This window comes from Dysidea avara, chromosome 7 (assembly GCF_963678975.1).
Source record: "Dysidea avara chromosome 7, odDysAvar1.4, whole genome shotgun sequence".
In the NCBI taxonomy this organism is placed as follows: domain Eukaryota; kingdom Metazoa; phylum Porifera; class Demospongiae; order Dictyoceratida; family Dysideidae; genus Dysidea; species Dysidea avara.
The window spans coordinates 28018570-28034799 of NC_089278.1; the positions used below are offsets into that span (position 1 = coordinate 28018570).

Consider the following 16230-nt stretch of genomic DNA (forward strand, 5'->3'; position numbering starts at 1 on the left):
ACAAACTTTACCTGTGTGGAAGTTTAATACAGAATTCATTTCACTTTTACTTACGTAAAAGCTGCTTTTACAATTTTAATGATTTTGCTCACATGGGTCCGTACGGACAAACATATAGAGATAAATAATGAAAACAATAACTGGGTGCGTGCCTGATTTAATAATGGAAACATGATCAAGGTAGACTTAAACACCTTACTCGATGAAACACTGTAAAGAATTAGTTTTAGTGGTCTATATATCAATGCCTACAATTTTACAAGCGCAATGACAGAAAGTGATCTACCTGTGAAGTTAACTAGTACATACTAAAGAATGTATAACATATCTCACTGAAAAATTAGCAGCAGGGGTAGAACTGTGTGACAAAGCAATGGAATCTAGGTATTTTATCCACAATGAATTTATGCAGGCACCTGAAGTTTGCTGGGAACAATGTAGCAGGGTGGCTGTTTTTCGCTGCTCAGTGAAGACACACGTGTTGTGTAGGGGGCTTGGGGAATAAGAAACTGATCAAGCTGTTATAAAATAACAAACAAGTTGCTATGCGCATAAACAACAAGCACCTGGTTTGATGGCGAAAGAGTTTCAACACAACAGTCATACAGTCATTAAAAACCTTACGACAAACAAAACGCTATATGATGAAGTATGTTGCAAATTTTAATAATACAAAAAAATAACCTAAAAGTGACACAAAAGTCCTTGTGATAAAAACTTGCTATATGGTACATGCCATGATGAACAAATTGATGTTCTGCCAAACCATGCAGGCACCTTATACTACCCCCTGCTATAAGTATTTAAAGATTTATGACTGGATCTGCAAGTATCCGACATGTTAGCCTAATTATACAAGAGAATACCATATGCAATTTGTGAAATATTTATGACTTTTTAAAAACAATTTTTTGAATGTAGGTGCTAATAGCAAATCTTTGATAGCATTGTGATCCCCAAGCAAGAGGAATTTGACTTACCCAGCAACGGTTTATGGAAAAACTAATCTAATCCAAAACAGCCAAGCTGTAAAAAAAGAGTGCAGCCCTTAAAAAGGCTATGGTGAAAAAGATGTGAAATCCAAGGTGGTGGCTAAGAAATGGCTGTGATGGTAGGTTAATGGTAAAAATTTTAATAACAACAATTCAGGTGAATTTTGTGGCACTCTATTTATTACATGTCAATTATTCCCTACAGATAACTTCTTTGCAGCTGATCTCTCTCTACTGGGTGACTTGAAATGCAACTGAAGTCTCTATAGGGTGATTTCTTTGTAGCTGAACTCTCTACAAGATGACTTCTTCTAGCTGAACTCTCTACAGGGTGATCTTTTATAGCTGAACTCTCTGTGATTTGTTTGCAGCTGAACTCTCTACATGGTGGTTTTTTTGTAGCTGAACTCTCTACAAGGTGACTTCTTCTAGCTGAACTCTCTACAGGGTGATCTTTTTATAACTGAACTCTCTACAAGGTAACTTCTTCTAGCTGATCTCGCTACAGGGTGAATTGTTTGTAGCTGAACTCTCTGAAGGGTGATTTGTTTGTAGCTGATCTCTATATGGGTTACTTGTTTCTAGTTGATCTCTTGAATTCTCTTCAACATGACTGCTCTATTAAGATGACTGCTCTATTAGAGTATCTTTATCTCGCACTTGCTACACCAATTTGGCTTTCATGTTATAACTTTGTGGCTTTAAGTCTGATTCCTCTACACCATTGAAGAGCCTTTCTAAGCTGATTACTCCATCTGTACAGCAATTTTCAAAGCATTACTCCAAGCGGTTTTTCTGGTAGACATGGCTAGTAGTAATTTTTTATTTAGCTAATCTCGATTGCATAATTGTTACACACTGTTGGTTTTTTCGTTGTATCTTTGCAGTTTTTAGCTCCATTTCTTTCAAACCACAAAAGGTTTGGGGTTAACCTATTCACCTACCGATTTTCAGCTTCTTCCTGTAAGCGGTTTACCCTGTAGGCGTGACAACATATTGGTGTTATTTTTTTGTGAATAATCGTTAATAACTCTTAGCCTGTTTATCGTACTCCAGCCAAACTTGGTACCAAGATGCACCTTTATACCCCTTCTGTGTGCCAAATTTCAAGGCAATCGAATATGGAGTATGCTTTTTATGGCAGTTTTTATAAGTTTACAAAAATACAAAGAAAAAGAAGGAAAAAACAAAGAAACTAAGCCAATTTTTGAAACCACATATCTCAGGAACACTTGAAGCTATTTCGCTCAAATTTGGTATGTGGAATACTGCAGTTGGCAGGCATATCCACAGCAAAATTTGTCTTGTTTCGTAAAAGCAACACAGAGCTACGGAGGTGAGAAGATCGTGTTTTCTTTCTTCCTGTCAATATACTCACGGGTGTTGCATGACACACTACCATGTGTCTTGATATTCTCTTGATTGAGAATTACATCAGTAATTTATGACCAGTGTTGGGCAAGTTACTTTTTACAAGTAACTAGTTACATATTACTTGCAACTGAACTATTTAGTTACAGTTACATATTACCCATAAAATAAAGTAACTATAATAATATTACATATTATATTACTTTGTGTCCACAGCCTTAAGCTGTCATGTGTTAAACTACCACGTGACATGATTGTGTTGTTGGACAATGTGCAAATCTTGGTTATAAGTAAGAAGCTGGTGAATAAGCTTCATTTAGTAGGCTTCATTACTTCGTTGTGGCTAGGTATTACTCAGTGGATTACTAACGAGATTAGTAACTTCGTTACTTGTAGTAATAATATTACATAATATTAGATTCGTTACAGTAATTATATTACTTAGGTAATGCGTTATATTTGTAAGTAAAGTAACTTGAGTTATATTATCTGTTTTTATAATGTATTTCGTTATATTACTTAATTACCACAAAAGTAATAATATTCCATATTGTGTTACATAAGTAACGCGTTTCTCCCAACACTGTTTATGACCATTTAATTAATTAAGCACCTGTAGTTTATTTTCAACATTAGTACTGTACAAATTGATTTTTTGTTGTTACCACTTTGCAGCACTTAAACTTATAAAGTTCTTGGTTTCTATAGCTGAAACTTTGGTTGATCATTTCTTTGACTATCTAGATAAAGAAAATGAGATAAAAGGATTTCGAAAAATGTGGTAATATGTGGGTTTCTTGCAGATCTGGTTGCATTTAATATTTTAAAACCACAGTGTTATTCATTACATGTATAGTTATAATAATTTATTTGTAATTTGTAGTACTTTTCTGCTCTTTATTTGTGACTGTCTCTGAGAAAACTGGTCTTATCGCCCATTTAAAAGTATCAAGAAATGCCAGTTTTAAATATTCAGAGTGTTACAGCTGGCCAGTGGTGGTAGCTACTCATACCAAATTTTCACACGTTTTACAGCAACTTCTTACCTTCCAGATCATCCACTGAAGAAGTAGCCAAAACCTAAGTTTCCCGCCATTTTAGATAGATTTTAAACCGAGGCTGTCTGTATCAGGCGAGCTCCAGAAGAGTGGGAGGTGGGGGCCCTAGAAGGCGACCAAGATGGTGTTCAAAACTTAAAAACGAATGTGTTGGGATGAATTAGGCCAAGTTATGGGCCATTCAGGGCTCAGAACTGGCTAAAATGAAAGGAAATTTACAGTACAGGTCATTGTCCAACACCATGGAGCTCTTGTCTTGGGTAATAAGAATGGTTTTCGCAGATCCAGTCACATTTTCAGTTGCATAAAGAAGTCTAAGGATACACTTGAATTGTAGCTGTACTGCAAGAATTGTGAAAGTACCAAGATTCTTTACAAAAAATAACAAATTTTCCCACCTACAGAGATGAACAGGCATTATTGCAATAAAAAAAACAAATCTTGTAATATTGCATATGCTGCATAAACAATTTAGCTAACAAACAGTTTTACAGTAAACTAACGTTTTAATAGATCTTCCTCAATTTCCTCTGCTGCTCTTACGAGATTATCAACATCTTTAATCTTTGTAAGTAGTGTTTTCCATGTCTTTGGAGTAGGGCCATTATTAGTGGTGAGCCAGTTAGCAAACAATTTCTGACTACACTCCTGTACACTGCGTGAATCTTGTTCTATGGCAGTGATAATATGTAGATCAAATCTCATACAGTATGCAACATTCTTCCATTCTGCCATTATCCTGGGGATAGCTATCTTAGTCAAATCCCACATATCTGGTCCTGACATACACAACAAAACTGGTCACATGATCAATGCGTGATCACTCACTTTGTGTTAATATCCCACTATTAGATGATACAGGTTGTTGGGATGATGGTTGAATGGGTTGGTCTGTTAGGAATATAGACATGTGTGTTATCTGTGTGTATAGCTTACCATGGACAGGTTTACCTTTGGGTTCACTACTGCTATGTCCAGGCAACACATCCTGTATGTACAAAATTAACAAGTGTAAAACAAGGGTAGAATCCAGGATTTGGTAAAAGCAGATGCACACCTCAGTAGTAGATAGGTAAATCAGGGTTTGGGACTACAGCTTAAAAGTTTTAGACATTTTGAGAACTTAATAACCCATTTTTATTTCCAATGTGCATGGCTTATAACACAGTATGGTTGACAAGATAATTTGACTCCCTGTTTTCACAGACTTTAGTTGGATAGCATTGCTGTTTTGCTGTTGATACACATAAAAATTAAAGCTAAGCATGAAGAGCTGTTCATGTATAGACAGGTTTAATGAAAAGGTATGGCACTATATTACATCATTTTGTGTAACACAATCTGGATTCATGTAGAGCAAACATTTTTGAAGTGCTTCTGTGCACTGCAATATTGCATCAAGTGATCACTACCTGAAATGCAAACCTTGTAGTCATACTTTATCAATACCAAGGATTTACTAAAACAGAAAAAAATAATCATTTTGGGGTGACTTTTCTCTACAGGCTGATTATGAATGCAAGATTTAGGTTACCTCCAAACATTTTACTTTAGCAGGTAGATTCTGCCTTCTTCTTTTGGCTTCACTTGTTACTGGTACTGTCACTTTTATGCTTCTTTTCAAGCTCCAGTTTCTGGGATGAGTGGACTAGACAGACAAAAAAATAATAATCACAGAAAACAAAAATTCTACCAAAAGTATTTAAGGAAAATTCTTAATACCTGGAAAGTAACTTATTTTACCATGCCTGCATGCATGAGTTTATTAATGGTTTTACATCACAGTACCTGTTTTTGTCGTCGCATCATTGATAAGTTCTAGTTGACATTGCATTACTTTAGCCCTACCAAAGTGACTGGTAATTTGCACATGCAGCACATTTTTACGACCCACCTCTTTGTTAAACATGTCTGTATAATAGCATTGTATCACAACAGTGCATGGTTATTTGGAAAATAAAAGACTGTCTAAATAGTTGGCTGACAATGTTTTGGATGCATTATGGTGACTGTTCTACTAGAGCATCTAAACTTCATTAAAGGATAAACAGGGAGCACTTACCCCCTGTTCTTCTTGGATGAATGAACATCACATGCATAGTTTTAACATTAATTTATTTGCATTCTGATAAGAAGGAAATGCTGTGTACTGCTTGGATCTACCCCCTATAAAATATGTGACCGTCTCAGCAAAAACCCGACTTGTTCGCACAATTAAAAATTTTTTTATTTACTCAGCATTATTAGCATTATTAGCAGTTTCCAAGCAATGGATCACCAAAGTTTCAGCCTTCTGTGGTGTGTAGCTTTGAAATTATAGCACTAGACAGTAGGAAGAGTAAGATAATCGATTTGTACAGTGACTATACGGAAATAAACTACAGGCGCTTACATTCGCAGTCATAATCTCCGTTTGCATTAGTCTACAACGTTGCAATTTGGCTTAAAATGTTCACTATGGAGCAGCACATCAGCCAAGGTATAGTGTTAGTCCTGTAGACACTTGCACATATGGATATGAAAGTGGTTTGGTAGAAGAAACGATGACAATCTTGTTTACGTTTACCACATTGTAAACAAACGCACGTGACACGCATACCATTGAAGCTACAGAAAAAAAAAAGATTTTCGAACTCTTCATGAGCAGGCGAATAAGATGGTATATAGTTTTAATCAATTTGAGTCTTCCTTCTTCGAATACTGGCCCGATAAAAACTTGCATATTTTCTTTGTAGCATGCGTAATTTTACAAATTATCTTTAAATTTCATTTTTCTCAATACGCATGCTTGTGCAAACAAGTTGGGTTTTTGCTGAGACGGTCACATATTATGAATAATGACACCTTGTAGAAGTAGGGCTGAGCAATAATATCAATAGTGTGATATTATCGCGATAGTAAATCACCACGATCGTGATAGTTATGATAAACTTAGATCTGCATTATAATGGTATTAGCAGCCCTTCTATACTGCTTTAGTTAGTATTTCCAGCTTTCTTACAAAGAAGTGGCCTGTAAAAGCTGTACCAAAAGTCCATATTCATTGGCCGCCCACACAATTAATTACAAATGTATTAGGCATGCAAAACAACTTTCTATATGACTGCAAATCATAGCTATACAACTAAGACTTTTGTCAAGCAAAGTGTTTCATAAACTATTGGGATAGCATTCACTATCACAATATTTAATGAGTAACTATCGTGATAGTAAAATTTTTACTATCGCTCAGCACTATGTTGAAGACAAAATTGTAGTATGCACATGACAATATTAAATTACTACTGCAGCATAGAGCTGACTATAGAGCTGCATACATCTCCAATAGTAAGTTTAAAGAAAACTTTCTAGGTGATGGCAAAAGATCTCACCCTTCGGTAAATTATGGTAAGTAATTACTAGTTTAAAGCAACCACAAAAGTATTACAGGAGTAAAAGCAATTACATGCACCTACACATGTAGTACACATATACAGAATAAAGACCGAAAGTAGAGTGCACTTAAGTAAACCTTACCACAAACCAAACTCTATGTGTATTCTCCAACTTAGTTGGTTGTTGGTGACCACATTTAGCATATTCAACAAAACTGACTGGAAATGGTTCAGTTTTAGACAGTAATGTTAAGTGTTGATGATCATGTGACTGAGGACAGTTACACAAAAATCCATAACGAAAATCAGTAAACTGCCAACCAAATTGTTCACAGACATCCTTTAAAGCAGCAGTTACAGCAACCTGAGCATCACGATAAACTGTGGAAGTTTTGTCATCCTTTACTCTTACATGTATTTCTAAATATGAATTCCTATCAATGAGTGACAACAAGTGAGTCATGTTATCATTTATAACAAGTGATATGAGATTAGAGTAACGGTAATATTGAGTGTCTGTATTTTTGCCATACAATTCAAAGGTTGGCTGGTTATTTTGAAGTATCTGAATTACAAGGAAACTAAACAGACCTCTAGGGATTGTATCACCAGTGAATTTTATTAACAGAGGTTCTACTGTGAAGTGACTGCTTGAGTCAGTGTAAAATATTGGTTTACCGTATCGGTCTGTTTGAAATACTTGATTTATATCCTTTAATTCACATGTTGGAAGGATGCTTGGCATGAAAAAGCTGTCTTGATCATAAGGTACAATGATTTTCAAGAACTTAAGAAGATTAAAAAATGATTCTAATTTTATATCTTGAACATCCAAACTGAGTTCATCAAGTAACTGTTTATACAAAATGCCTTTGTTACGTAATTTGTCAAGTAAGCTTTTGTCCAGAATTTTACCATCGTCAAACTTGCATGTAACAATTTCAGTCAGATTACAAAACAGCCACTGAGGATCAGTTATAACAAACTTGTTCATACCATCAACTTCATCAAAATAGAGTAATGTACCTAGTTGATGATAGAACTTCAATACTTCTACAATTTCTTCCATCTCCATTTCTTGACCTTCAGGTATAAATCGATCACAAATTTTCTTAACATCATCTAGTGATACACAAACTTTCTTGTCATCTTTGTGGAAACTACGTAATTGCAATTCTAATATGAACCATGTAATTGGGATTTCAAATTGTGCTTTCTTTTGAAGTATGTTTTTAATAAATTTGTGACGGATTACATGTGCAATTGAATTTTCACTTTGAAAAGTACCAGCAGTAGTGTTATTCACTGGGAATAAAATTCTTCCTTTATGATCACTCCAGACATGTAGATATTTGTTTTCAACATTAACATCTTGTACTATCTCGCAAATTCCCTTATCAACAGTTTCAAGTACATGTTCAATTTGCTCTTTAATTTTATCACAACAAGTTCCTATAAAGCAAACAGCAGGGTTAGGGTGTTGGTCTTCTTGTACCATTATTTTTTGAGGAGAATAACATTTTCTGCTAGTGGAATCCTTTACTGAGGACAGTAAACACTTTAATAGATGACAGTTAGTATAATTCATTTCATGTTTTATATAGCCTTTGGCACTATGTTGAGCTACCACTGTCTGGTCAAGACATCCGATTCCATTTGACAGGTTGAGGACAATGAAGGTAAAAGCTGCAGAAGTATTGATAGCAGGCAAAATATTAAGAAATTCAGGTTGCCCTCCTGTGTCCAGTAATGTGAGTATGTCCCATATTTCTGGCACAACTTGAGAAGCAAAGCGTGTATCAGATATAACAACGTTTGAAGCCATACTTTTCTCTACAGAAACTAAGGGTATTTCTTTTATAGATGACGTGCTGTTTTGATCAGAGCTTTGCTCTTCTTGGTAACTTCTACCAGGAACAGGTTTGTGTGGTACTTTTGCAACTGTGTGCTTTGATTTCTTTTCAACTCTGGATATTAAATTTTCCATTAGGGCCTGTATTTCTTCTTTTATGTCCAAGTCTTTCCAATCAGTTCCTCTTACATTGACTTTACTTATTAACACTTGTTTACTGTCACCAACTCCTGTACTAATATAGCTGTCTTCAAGAGGTATGTTTCTGAGAAGACGTGAAAAACTTGTCTTGCCAGCCTTTGATGAGCCGCAAAATACCACTTTTGCGTGGCGGATTTTTATTGTAAGACCATCTCTCTTAGCCTGACGGATAATTTTCTCCATGTAACGCTGGGTCTCTGTAAATGTAATATGTTCACGAAAACAAGAGTACTTAATAATCTTGATGAGCACAAGTTTGTATTATACAGTACCATGGGACTAGGACAGGGGTGGTGGAGTAGGTCAAAGAGTGAGGGGGCCAACTTTGACAATGAAATTTATCCAATGCAATTGGAAGCATACAACAGATATGTTTTTATTCTTGGGGGTCTGAGGACTTGCCTCCAGGAAAATTTTCATAGTTTAGAAGCCCAGAAACGCATTTTACTAAGCATGGTTTTAACTACTAAGTAATTAGCTAGCTACTTACAGTTTTTAAAGGAAATGTAAAAGTGACTGCTGTATTAGAGTAGCTGACAGCTCTATTAGATTATCTTGATCTTTTCTTGCAAGTATTGTCCAAGTGTGGAGGCCCTGGCCCCCTGTTTCCACTGCCTATGCACTAGGATCACAAAGGTTTTAGTTTTCTGCCAAAGTATCACTTCAAAACTTGTCTGACCTCTTTCACAACAGTTTGGCAGTATTGGTTAGGCATAATCAAACTGAAATGTGCCTTTAGAGCAACTTCAGAAACCTCCAACAAGTTTCTTTGGGATTATATATTTACCTGAAAATTTTCAGATTAATTGCCTGATGCCTTAACCCTTAAACTCGCAGAGAACTTTACAGAAATGTGTGTTTACACAATATGGGCACACATGGCAACACTAGATGGAGTAATACAATTCTTATAGACTACAACAACACTTTAAGGGCTACCTGGAGAAGATTAAACAAACACTGCAACTGAAGCAATGAACAATAGCAAGTCTCATCTCCATGTTTCCAAATTCTAGCCACATGTTTGATTTTGATTGTGGGTTTACTCATGTGAGTTGCATATGGCCTGATGGAAAATTTAATGGCAAATTGAACGAAAATTGTTGCAAGCAGCGTTGAAACCGGGTCACTACTGCTGACCTGGATGACCCACTGACCCAGATAGCAATCCGGGTCAGACCCGGATTTGACCCGCATGTGACCCGGATTAATTAAAGCCGAAGCGTGCGATAAGAGCTATGTTTCAGGTAGTCTCGAGCGAGCGAGACTACGTTTTGAGCGTTCGATTCGTGTTGAGTAAACGAGTAGTTATGTGATAACTAAGCCGGTAAGTTTATAATTTAAATCAGTCAGTGGGTTTGGTTCCACGTAGCTACTGTGAGTTTACAGACAGCAATTGGGTATGGCTTCATGCAAACCTAGTATTACAATTTCCCGATATATTAAAGTAGGTGTGGCTCACAAAAGTACTTATCCTGCTGCAAGACTAGACAATATACAACTCGTACAATAATCGAATAGTGGGCATGGCTCCACGTAAGCTTGCAGACAGCAATGGACACAGTTTCGTGCTACAGAGTGCACTTACTAATTAATGGGTGTGACTGAGCATATGTTTGTAATGCAATAAGTGGGCATGGCTCTTGAAAGAGCTACGCGACTAGTGTTTATAAGTTTCCACGTCGTCAAACGAACAATTTCGTTTCTTACGTGATCCAATCCGGGTCAGACTCGGATAATTTGTAAACCGGGTCGGACCCGGGTGATCCGGAGAAAATGTGACCTGGTTGACCTGACCCGGTTTCAATGCTGGTTGCAAGGTAATAAGAGCAACCACCAACGAGTTGCGTATGATATTATTTTATTCCTTGTTACATCACGAGTAGAATGACACATATTGCATAGCCATAGGACAGGCACTTTGAAAGTTACAGTGCTTTGTGCAGGGTATGCATGTTTTATTAAGTTTAAATCCAGTGGGTTGACGGTTAAGCTAAGTGCAATTATTTGTTTTAAAGCTTGATTTCTTCACTGTTTAACGAAGCTTAAGCCTCAGATGTACACTTTTGCCTACCACAGCAGCTACAGCGGACTTACCTATTTCTTTCTTTGAGTCCTCCACTGCTGTGTGTGTGTGTGTGTGTGTGTGTGTGTGTGTGTGTGTGTGTGTGTGTGTGTGTGTGTGTGTGTGTGTGTGTGTGTGTTGATTTGTGGGTAGTGTGCAATGCTTCCTTGTGCTGATGAATGGAAACTGCTTGTAATTTCTGTAGTGACTGGACTGATTGCATGAACGTTCCTCATACTGTTCTTTGTTCGTAGTGCTGAGGAACGCAGCTGAAAATTAGCATAATAATTATATTTCACTTTTCAGAAATTGATAGCTGGAGTATGCAGCATCCTTCTATCCTTAGATGCTGTATGTGTGGGTTTAACAGTAAAAGTGAACAAACAAGTACAAGGAATTTAAACCTGAATAGGGATCATAGAAATAAAATCAATGAAACAAGGAATGTTGTCTGCCTCTCCTATGACCAGGGCGAGAGCAAAAACACGAGAAAAAATGATAGTGAACTGTTTGTCCAATGCAAGGTAGGCTAATGCTCATATACGTCTACTTCGGAGTACTAACAGGAAACAAAGATTTTGGAACTCCTCTTGCTTTGGGGATCACGATGTTACCAAAGTTTATGCCTTTATTAGCTTACTTCACTGTGAAAAAAGTGCTTTAAAATTAAATTACAGAATTTCTAATGTTTTTGTAAATACATCCATTGCATTCTACTGTAAAATTGGGCTTGTGCAAACGTATGGGATTCTTGCACATATTCTAGTTAGCAAAACAGTACATTCCTAGTCTGTTACCTGCCCCAGTAAAGGAGTCTTGAAACTTCACCAGAGTTAAGTTTGATGGAATCTCCTATTTGGTAATAAGCCGTTGAGCTTTACCATCATTATGTACATTGTTGTCAGCAGTGTTGGGAATAACGCATTACTTTAGTAACGCATTACTTTAGTAACGCTTACTAACGCATTATATAATAGTTATTACATTTTGTGATTTAAAGTAATATAACACGTTACTATTCATAGTCTAGTAATATAATTTCGGTTACTTTCAAGGAGCCCACAGTTCGTTATATTGGTAACAAAAGTAATGTGTTGTTACGTAATGCATTACTATTACAGTTTGTAAAGCGATGTGTAACGATATTTATAACACATTATTAGGTCCATTACTAACCAATTAGTGCTACTCAACAGCTTAATTGTTGCAATAATCTACTGTTCTGATCCCCTATAATAAAATTACCCATATTAGTTCACACCTCAGACAACTGGTCACGTGATTTTCCTGAAGAGAGCATCTCTACACAGGTGCAAGAAGCCAGTAGCTATATTTACAGGAGTGTTTACTATATGCTAGCTCAGTAACTAACATGCAAGGTATAAAGGAAAGGTGTATAGTCAGAGCAAAAGTAACTTAATGTAATATATTAAGTTACTTTTCATTTGGAGTAATATGTAACTGTAACTTATTACATTGCCCAAAAGTAAAGAGTAATATGTAATATATTACACTGACAAAGTAACTTTCCCAACACTGGTTGTCAGGATCAACGACTTTGTCTGCCCAACCATTTGCTTTTAAGAGCCTGGACCCTATAAATTACTTGTTAATCATTTTCACCATGTTTAATAGCTGACCTCAGCCTTCTGGGCCTTAGCAGGAACCCTTCAACATAGGAATTTTAAGACTGCTTGGTTCCCCACCATTTTGGATTGCACAAGGTATATCCATTTCAATAAAATTTTTGTCATTAACATCTTCACTGCTACTTCCACTACTGCTATTGTATGTTTCTCCTAAATTAGTCACAGACTACACCCCTGTAAGGGGTAGTCCACAATTTTCTGCTTTTTTGCAAGCATACAAAGAGTACTCTTTTTCTAACCCCCTCCCCCCCCCCCCCCCCCCCCCCAGTCCAAAGCGTACTGTATAAATGTTGACACATGGATGTATTGTATAGCAGAACAAACACATGGATACTTTTTTAATATTGCAAAAGTTATGTTTGGTATTTGTTTTGTCTTGTAGGCATCTTATCATTTTGATGCTTTTGAAGCTGATACCCTTGAAAGAAACATTCCTACACACAGCGGACATTAGTACCTGATGCACATTTGCAAATGTGTACATACACATCATAGAAACAATTCTTGGCTAACTTCAACGTGTTCATACAAAACCATCCCAACACTGGCAGTAGCAACAGTAGTACTAGTTTGTTGGGTATTCACCATAGTCTGAGGTGGACTGGAGTCAAGAGATGTGGGTACACTCTGCAGAGACAGGTTTTCTCTACAGGCAACCCACAATTACCACAACTTTGTAGTGTAAACAAATTAGTACCCACATAATCCAGCCTCCCATACCCAACAGTATTCCTAAACCCACAACATCTTCTGCAGGTAGAAAACAAAAGCAACAAGCAGAAGCTATTCAGTTGTAACCGTTTATCAGTGTTAATTGCTAGGCTAAGACTAAAGAGAAAGAAAAGTAAGTGCTGTTATAAAAGTATATAAGCCTGTAGTACGTGTTATCATGCTGATAACTGTCTTACCTGTAGATTCAATGGGCTTTATCTTTTCTTTAGCTTATAAAGCTTCTTTCATTGGTAGCTAATCCTAGCTACGCTGTTTTCCAGAGTTCGCCGAAGCACAATTTCATCCAATCGTGTGTTGGCTTGGGCCCATGCATTAACAGCATCAGCTCACTCTAGTCCACTGTTTATAATTGGACACTGAATAAGTAGCAGTAGAGGTTTACTACTAGAGCCTTATCACTACATTCGAATTTCTCGCCAACTCATGTGATCAACATTTTAAAAAGCGTACATGCGATTTTACCCCCCCTCCCCCCCCTAGCGTACGGTTTGTACGCTTGCAAAAATGCAGATAATTGTGGACTACCCCAAAGTTAGTAGTGCAACTACTACCACTAAACAAGTTCAACTACCAACCAAAAACAGTCAAACTACAACTTGACAAACACTACTAAAATTTGATGACTACATAGCAAGCCCATGTCTCCTGTCCCATGTCCTCCACGCCACATGTAATCAGATCTGTGAAAACTCAAAACTTTTTCCAATTCGTGATATTTATAATCTGCTTAGTCAAGTGTTTGCTCTGGCAAAGTTTCAGCCTCATATGTAATAATTTTGGGAGCCATACAAAGTAGTCACAGCAGAAAGATTAATTTGTATAGCCAGTATTGGGACTATTACTTTTTAAAAGTAACTTGTTATATATTACATATTATTTACAACTGAACTATTTAGTTAGTTACATGTTACCTATATAATAAAGTAACTATAATAATATACCATATTATATTACTCTGTGTACAGTAGGACCTCCATTATCTGAACACCTGTGTGCCAGCTGAATCACAAAAGTGTTCAGATAAATGAATTTGTTCAGATAAATGAAGCCCATTGATTTATATACAGAACTCTGTTGAACTACTCTAATAGAACATACACCTGTGACAAAATACTCTAATAGAACATACACCTATTGACAAAATACCCTAACAGAACAGTCACTGCTACTGTTCGGATAATCGAAGGTCTGCATAATCCAAGTTCGTACAATTGAGGTCCTACTGTACTATATTATCTATGGTTGGACAATGTGCGAATCTTGGTCATATGTAAGAAGCCGGTGAATAAGTTTCATTCAGTAGGCTTCATTACTTCGTGGTGGCTAGACATTATTTAGCGGATTACTAATGAGATTAGTAACTTTGTTATTTGTAGTAATAATATTATGTAATATTAGACTTGCTACAGTAACTTCATTACTTAGGTAATGCATTAAATTTGTAAGTAAAGTAGACTTGCTACAGTAACTTCATTACTTAGGTAACGCGTTGCATTTGTAAGTAAAGTAACCTGAGTTATATTACCAGTTTTTATAGTGTATTTCATTATAATATTTTATTATTTATTATATTAATTATTACATAACATGTTACATAAGTAACGAGTCACCCCCAACACTATGTATAGTTGGTATAAAGAAAATATATTAACAGGTGCTTATCAAAACAGTTGTAATTTTTGAATACAGAGACAAATGGAGTTGAAATTTGCACCATTGTGTTTGCCATGAATAGGGAAATCAATTGCTGCACAAGTTTTTCCTTGTGTCACCCTTCTTCACTACATATAAAGGGAAAATCAGTGAAGAAAGATTGATCGTGTACTATCGCTTTGAAGTGATGTAAATAAATGCTCATAACTAATGTATCCTTAGTTGTACAGTAATGAAACACAGATTTTCAAACTTCTCTTGAGCAGGGAAATCGTAAGATGATATCCAGGTTTTTGTTATTAGACTCTTTTTCACTATGAACAAACACACTCAAAAATTTATGGAATTTTTTATTACTACACAAGTTTTTCACCCATTACAGAGTCTTGTGTTAGTCGCACAAAAATTCTGAAATGGTACTACCCAGGGACCAGTGCGGATACTCTTATACACTACACAATATTCTGTACTTGTACTATATAGGTACCCCTACAAGTACGTAGTCTTGTACAGCAAATCCACTTTTTCCCTCTCATGGTGTCTCACACATGATATTTAAACCAATTAGAAATTATAAGCGTCTCTGAAAATTGTCTACAGCTGACTACATTTATAGGCCACTTGCCTGCTGTACAATTAGCATCTAGTCTATTATGTCACCTTTCCCCAGTTATATCAATTGTCATCTGAAAACTGAAGTATCCACTAAGCTTGGAACAGTACAAATCAAAAACTGTTTGAAACGAACCTCTGCAAGCAAAGTAGCCACTATGAAAATACGGATGATTTCTGTTATGAAGGAAAACCATCACGTGTTACCATCAAATCACACCTTTCGCTGTCAGCAAAGATGAATGAGAAGCAAAGATGAATGGGACACAAAGGAGACACTGGTAAGTCCATGAAGAATGCATTGTATGTACTGTAGTATGCCAAAAGGCATGTGAAGTGATGTCCAACAGTGAAAAAATCAAGTCCATAGCCTTAGCTGTTATTGAGTCGCACTTGTCTAAAGGCTTCAGTCAGTCAGTCAGTCAATAGAAAATTCCATTTAATATATATTTTTAAAATTCCATAGCAATTTGTTGAAAGTGTTTTGGACAAGGCTTGTTTGGGCTTAGTTTTACCTACCCAATACCGCCTCATCGTTTTCAGTGAAGAGTAAGGCTAGTTTTTGGGTGATGTTTTTCATGGGCCATGCCCAGACCTTTGTGATCCCTACTATACAGTACTATTGTAATGTATGATAAATAAACAACTGGTCAACATCTTACAGTGATAAA

The 16230-nt window shown here is 36.3% G+C and overlaps 1 protein-coding gene across 5 annotated transcripts in view; it reads right to left on the minus strand.

Annotated features, from left to right (window-relative positions):
- Positions 1 to 16230, minus strand: part of LOC136260514 (uncharacterized) — a 78475-nt gene that overhangs the window by 1156 nt on the left and 61089 nt on the right. For 2 of the 5 annotated variants that reach the window (XM_066054277.1, XM_066054272.1), the window contains 5 exons: positions 6938 to 9045; positions 4956 to 5069; positions 4358 to 4409; positions 4250 to 4312; positions 3925 to 4200 (listed from right to left, as the gene is read on the minus strand). In XM_066054277.1, the coding sequence (XP_065910349.1) occupies positions 3925 to 4200; positions 4250 to 4312; positions 4358 to 4409; positions 4956 to 5069; positions 6938 to 9045 (2613 nt within the window). The remainder of the gene's footprint in view (positions 1 to 3924; positions 4201 to 4249; positions 4313 to 4357; positions 4410 to 4955; positions 5070 to 6937; positions 9046 to 16230) is intronic. The other 3 variants (XM_066054276.1, XM_066054275.1, XM_066054273.1) reach the window with 3 other exon arrangements.